Source organism: Penaeus chinensis, chromosome 29 (genome assembly GCF_019202785.1).
Source record: "Penaeus chinensis breed Huanghai No. 1 chromosome 29, ASM1920278v2, whole genome shotgun sequence".
NCBI classification, from domain to species: Eukaryota; Metazoa; Arthropoda; class Malacostraca; order Decapoda; family Penaeidae; genus Penaeus; species Penaeus chinensis.
The window spans coordinates 7,755,610-7,761,178 of NC_061847.1; the positions used below are offsets into that span (position 1 = coordinate 7,755,610).

The window sequence follows — 5,569 nt, forward strand, 5'->3', positions numbered from 1 at the left end:
GGTTATTAGTTGAGAATCTTTCATCCGACTGTAAGATCACCAATAAATGAACCAGATAATTAGTTCTTTATCTTTACTTTGTCTCTACCTTCGCTCAGTATGAAGAGTGCTATGGCCAATAGTTACCATAGATAGATAGGGGATATGGCATTGCATTATTAAGTTATATGACCGTTGACATATTTTCTGCATATGATATCGTCTTTCTTCCTGTTTGCCTCTCAGTAAATCCTTTTATTTTACTTTCAATCTCGCCGTCTATTTATAACTATTTATCTATTTATCTATATGTATGTATATCAGTATGTATATATATATATATATATACATTTGTAGGTATGTTTTGCATATTCTAATCATTATCATACTGAAAATAATTAAGAATCTCTAAACTGTTGATTCTGAGTGAAGACATTATTGGGTATGTTAGCTTTTAAGTTTTGTTCATCTTTACGATTGAACAAATTACGATCTGTTTTTTTTCTCATTTAAATAACATTAGAGCTATCACATGGTCATTCAAATATGATTGAAGAGCATAACGATTTTGGAATTTCATCTTCAAATCTTAAATTCACAGTTCTGTAATCATTATAGACAATCCTAGTCAGATTTATTTCAAAATTATGGCATAGCGATCCGAGATACGATAATTACGAGCAGTTTTAGGGATTTTTTACTTGCATGTTTTCTTAATGTTACTGTCAGTTAAATCTACGAAAAGTCATTGCGTATAATGATGTTAATGATACATTCTACTTCTTTATTAAATATTAAGTAGTTCTTTGATATTCCGAATGATCTGTATATTAGCATATAGCGTACATTATGTTTAGATCTTTAAAGGGATGCATAATAAATAGATAAATAGATAATCAAAAATTGTGGTAAATATAAGTAAATAATTGGAATCATTTAGAAAAATTACTTGAAAATTAGTAACCTATACTTCTTTGTGAAATTGTACGTACGGTTCTTCATTTAATCAAATTTTGTTTTCTCATAAGTGACAGATATAATTGTTTCCAAGTGGGCTTAAAGGGTTGCCCATTGTGACTCCCTCATTTTTTGTAAAGCTTGCTCCTGAACCGGAACTTTAAATACATGCATAGCTCTACCCTTTCTCTCTCTCTCTCTTTTGTTTATATATATATATATATATATATATATTTATATATATATATTTATATATATACATACATAAAACCATATTTATATATATATATATATATATATATATATATATATATATATATATATATATATAAATACATGTATATAAAATATATATCTATATGATATATAAATATGTATATACATATATATACATATATATATATATATATGTATATATATATATATATATATATATATATATATATATATATATATATATGTATGTGTGTGTGTGAGTGTGTGTGTGTGTGTGTGTGTGTGTGTGTGTGTGTGTGTGTGTGTGTGTGTGTGTGTGTGTGTGTGTGTGTGTGTGTTTATGTACAGATATACAGACATACGTATGTATATGTAATATATATATATATATATATATATATATATATATATATTTATAGAGAGAGAGAGTGACAAACAGAGAGAAAGAGAGGGAGAGAGATAAATATAGACACTCATACATTTATCTCCCACACACTCATATATGCATGTATGTATTTGTACACTCACACACACACATACACACGCATATATATATATATATATATATATATATATATATATATATATATATATATATAACTCTCTCTCTCTATATATATATATATAAATATATATATATATATATATATATATATATATATATATATATATATATTGTCACTTTGAAATTTAATCAAGATTACTTTTTGGCTAAAACATTAGATGATATTTTCGTGAATTCCCTTTATCCGGTAGCCAAATTCTTGAATATAGCAATAGTATTGTCGACTTCCATTATATATTTTTTTTTTACTACAGTACTATGAAAATAATACAGTGAAAAAGAAAAAGATAATTGTTTAGCTCATGTGCCTCAAAAAAATAAATAATAAATATGTAAAAAAAAGAAAAGAAAAAAAAGGACTAGTAACTAAAGACGAAGGACGTATACTAAGCACATACTAAGCGTCTCCAAGGTTGTTTGTCACGCCATCTGGTATATAAGGAACGGACCGAGCTGTGGCGTACATCCCTCGCCTCTCGGAGTCCTTCAGCTTAGCAGTGCCAGGCAGCCTCCCAGGATGAATCCCCTTCGCCGCCACGTAAGACGATGACCTGATGGTCCGCCAGGGATGGAGTTCCACGATATAGGAATGTGTGTGTGTGTATATACATATATATATATATATATATATATATATATACATATACACACATATATGTGTACATATATATACATATATATGTATATATGTACATAATTGCAAATATATACATATATATAAATATACATACATAATACCTACATACACACACATATATATACATATATATATACTCATATACACATATATATATATTTATATATATATATATATATATATATATATATATGTGTGTGTGTGTGTGTGTGTGTGTGTATGTATAAATACATATACTTATATATATATATATATATATATATATATATATATATGTATATATATGTATGTTTGTATATGTATTTATGTATAAATATATACATAATCATGTATGTATATATATATATATATATATATATATATATATATCGGTATGTCTATCTGTCTATCAATATACGCTTACCTATACGGTAGGTATGCATACATGAATCTACAAATATTACAAAGTTACGCATCACCTGTGAAGTCTACGCCGAAGCTGAGGCAGTTTCAATATTCTCAACAGATACAAGCGGCTGCCGTGATGGCGATGGCGTGTCTGGTGGTCGCTGGCGGCGGCGGCTACGGTGCGCGCGGAGGCCGAAAGATCGACGGCTCCTCCGGGGGCTTCGGAGTCGGTCTTGGCAGCGGGCACGGAGCGCACGGAGGGCACGGGGCGCACGTGCACGGAGCGCACGGAGGGCATGGAGCGCACGGAGGGCACGAGGAGCACGGGCACGGAACACAGGGAGGCGGCAGCGTGGTCCGAGCCGTGCTCGTTGGCAAAGGAATTCTCCCCAACAGCGCAATCAAAAGGGGCCACGGCGGAGGCCATGGCCAAGCCACCGCCTACAGCGCCGGTCCAGCACCTGGCCCCTTTGGCCCCGGACCTGCTGGAAGGGACGACTTTGGCTTTGCAGAAGTCACCGGCTTGGGCCCAGTCCCAGTTGATAATGCCAACTTTGGCCCTGTTCAAGCGGGTGGCGCCAGCTTCGGTCCCGTACAAGCTGTTGGCGCCAGCTTTGGCCCTGGCCCAGTTGACACTGGTAGCTTTGGCCCTGTTCAAGCTGGTGGCGCCAGCTTTGGCCCTGGCCCAGTTGACACTGGTAGCTTTGGTCCTGTTCAAGCTGTTGGTGCCAGTTTTGGCCCTGGCCCAGTTGACAGTGGTAGCTTTGGCCTTGATACTGGTAGTTTTGGCCCCGTTCAAGATAGTGGCGCCAGCTTTGGCCCTGGCCCAGTTGACACTGTTAGTTTTGGCCCCGTTCAAGATCGCGTCAGTTTTGGTTTTGGCCCGGTTGACACTGGTAGCTTTGGCCCTGGCCCAGTTGTCACTGGTAGCTTTGGCCCTGGCCCAGTTGACACTGTTAGCTTTGGTCCTGTTCAAACTGGTGGTGCCACTTTTGGACCTGGCCCAGTTGAGAGTGCCAGCTTTGCCCCTGGCCCAGTCGGTAGCTCTAACTTCGGCTCTGGCCGGGCTGATACTGCTGCCTTTGGCCCGGGCTCAGCTGCCGTTGCTGGCTCCTCCGTTGCAAGCAACAACGTCGGTCTAGTTTCTTCTAGGACTGGATCTGCTCACCCCATAAGAGACTACAGTTATTAGTTCAGGAAAATAAATGAACTAGAGAAATAGCATTTTATATTTAACCTCTATCAACACTGTTTCCTTTGATCATTTAATCATAAGTTCATGATATGTGACCTAGTTGTAATGGAGAAAAAGTTATTCATAGGTTGACACATATTTTCCACATATTCTATCTTTCTATTTATCTATTCATCTATCTATCTTACATCCAAGTTTACCTATTTATGATAAAAAGACTAACTGTACTAAAATGCCACATACTGCGCAAAACTGTTTACAGACACAGATATGCGACACATACGCATTAGAATTTCCAATATATGTGTGTATGTTTGTGTCTGTCTATGTGTTTGTGAATATATATATATATATATATATATATATATATATACTCAAACAAACCCTTTCATTAACATATATATGTATATTTATATGTATGTGAATGTATATATATATGTATATATATATATATATATGTATGTGAATATATTTATCTATTTATCTATATACTGACACTTACACACACAGACACACTTTTACACACACACACACACACACACACACACACACACACACACACACACACACACACACACACACACACAACACACACACACACACACACACGCACACATATACATACATACATACATACATACATATACACACATACACACACACACAGACACACACACACGCACACACACACACACACATATATATATATATATATATATATATATATATATATATATATAGGCATATATATAGATAGCTAGATGGAGATATAGCGAGATATAGATACAGATACACGCATACGGAGAAACAAACACATACGCATATATATATATGTGTGTGTGTGTCTGCGTGTGTGTGTGTGAATAAGCATAGGGACATATGTATATACATATACATATGTATACATATGTGTGTGTGGCTGGATGCAGATGGATAAATATATACATGTATATGCATAAGTATATGTATATATATACATATTTCTATTCTATTCATATACATAAATAAATATGTATATATATTTATCTCTCTCTCTATATATAGAGAGAGATACGTATATATGTATTTCCAATATATATATATATATATATATATATATATATATATATATATGTGTGTGTGTGTGTGTGTGTGTGTGTGTATGTGTGTGTGTGTGTGTAAGTGTGTGTGTGTATGTGTGTCTGTTTATGTGTGTGTGAATATATATATATATATATATATATATATATATATATATATATATACACAAACACACTCTTCCATTAATATATATATATATAATATATATATATACATATATATGTATATATATAATGTATATATGTATGTATACATATTTGTGTATATATACATACATATTTATATGTATGTGTATATATGTATATATATATGTATATATATATATATATATATATATATATATATATATATATATATATGAGCACACAGACACACACGCCCTTGCATTTATATATATATATATATATATATATATATATATATATATATCCAATGGCGCCGGGGATAATGAATAAGAAATGTGGAAAATGCTGTGCTCATTTTCTATATTTTTTGTGAAATGTCTCTGCACATAAATGGTTCTCCTTGTGCTTAGCCACGAAAGAGTCAATTA

At 33.4% G+C, this 5,569-nt stretch overlaps 2 protein-coding genes across 2 annotated transcripts in view; both read left to right on the plus strand.

Moving 5' to 3' along the window:
* The window catches only part of LOC125040339 (spidroin-2-like), a 1,074-nt gene extending 1,065 nt beyond the window's left edge, over nucleotides 1–9 (plus strand). Inside the window, exon 1 of the mRNA XM_047634893.1 lies at nucleotides 1–9. This exon is cut by the window's left edge and continues 1,065 nt beyond it. Within this exon, the coding sequence (XP_047490849.1) occupies nucleotides 1–9 (9 nt within the window).
* Nucleotides 10–2,191: 2,182 nt separating this feature from the next.
* Nucleotides 2,192–3,960, plus strand: LOC125040877 (spidroin-2-like). Its single transcript, XM_047635649.1, has 2 exons — nucleotides 2,192–2,255; nucleotides 2,860–3,960. The coding sequence occupies exons 1-2, from the start codon at nucleotides 2,235–2,237 to the stop codon at nucleotides 3,931–3,933; spliced, it is 1,095 nt and encodes a 364-aa protein (XP_047491605.1). The 5' UTR covers nucleotides 2,192–2,234; the 3' UTR covers nucleotides 3,934–3,960.
* Nucleotides 3,961–5,569: the final 1,609 nt, after the last annotated feature.

Excerpts from the sequence above, each read along its gene's own strand:
- LOC125040877 (XM_047635649.1), top strand. The coding sequence starts at position 2,235 with ATGAATCCCCTTCGCCGCCAC. Across the intron at positions 2,256-2,859 it reads TGAATCCCCTTCGCCGCCAC|ATACAAGCGGCTGCCGTGAT; the intron begins GTAAGACGATGA and ends TATTCTCAACAG.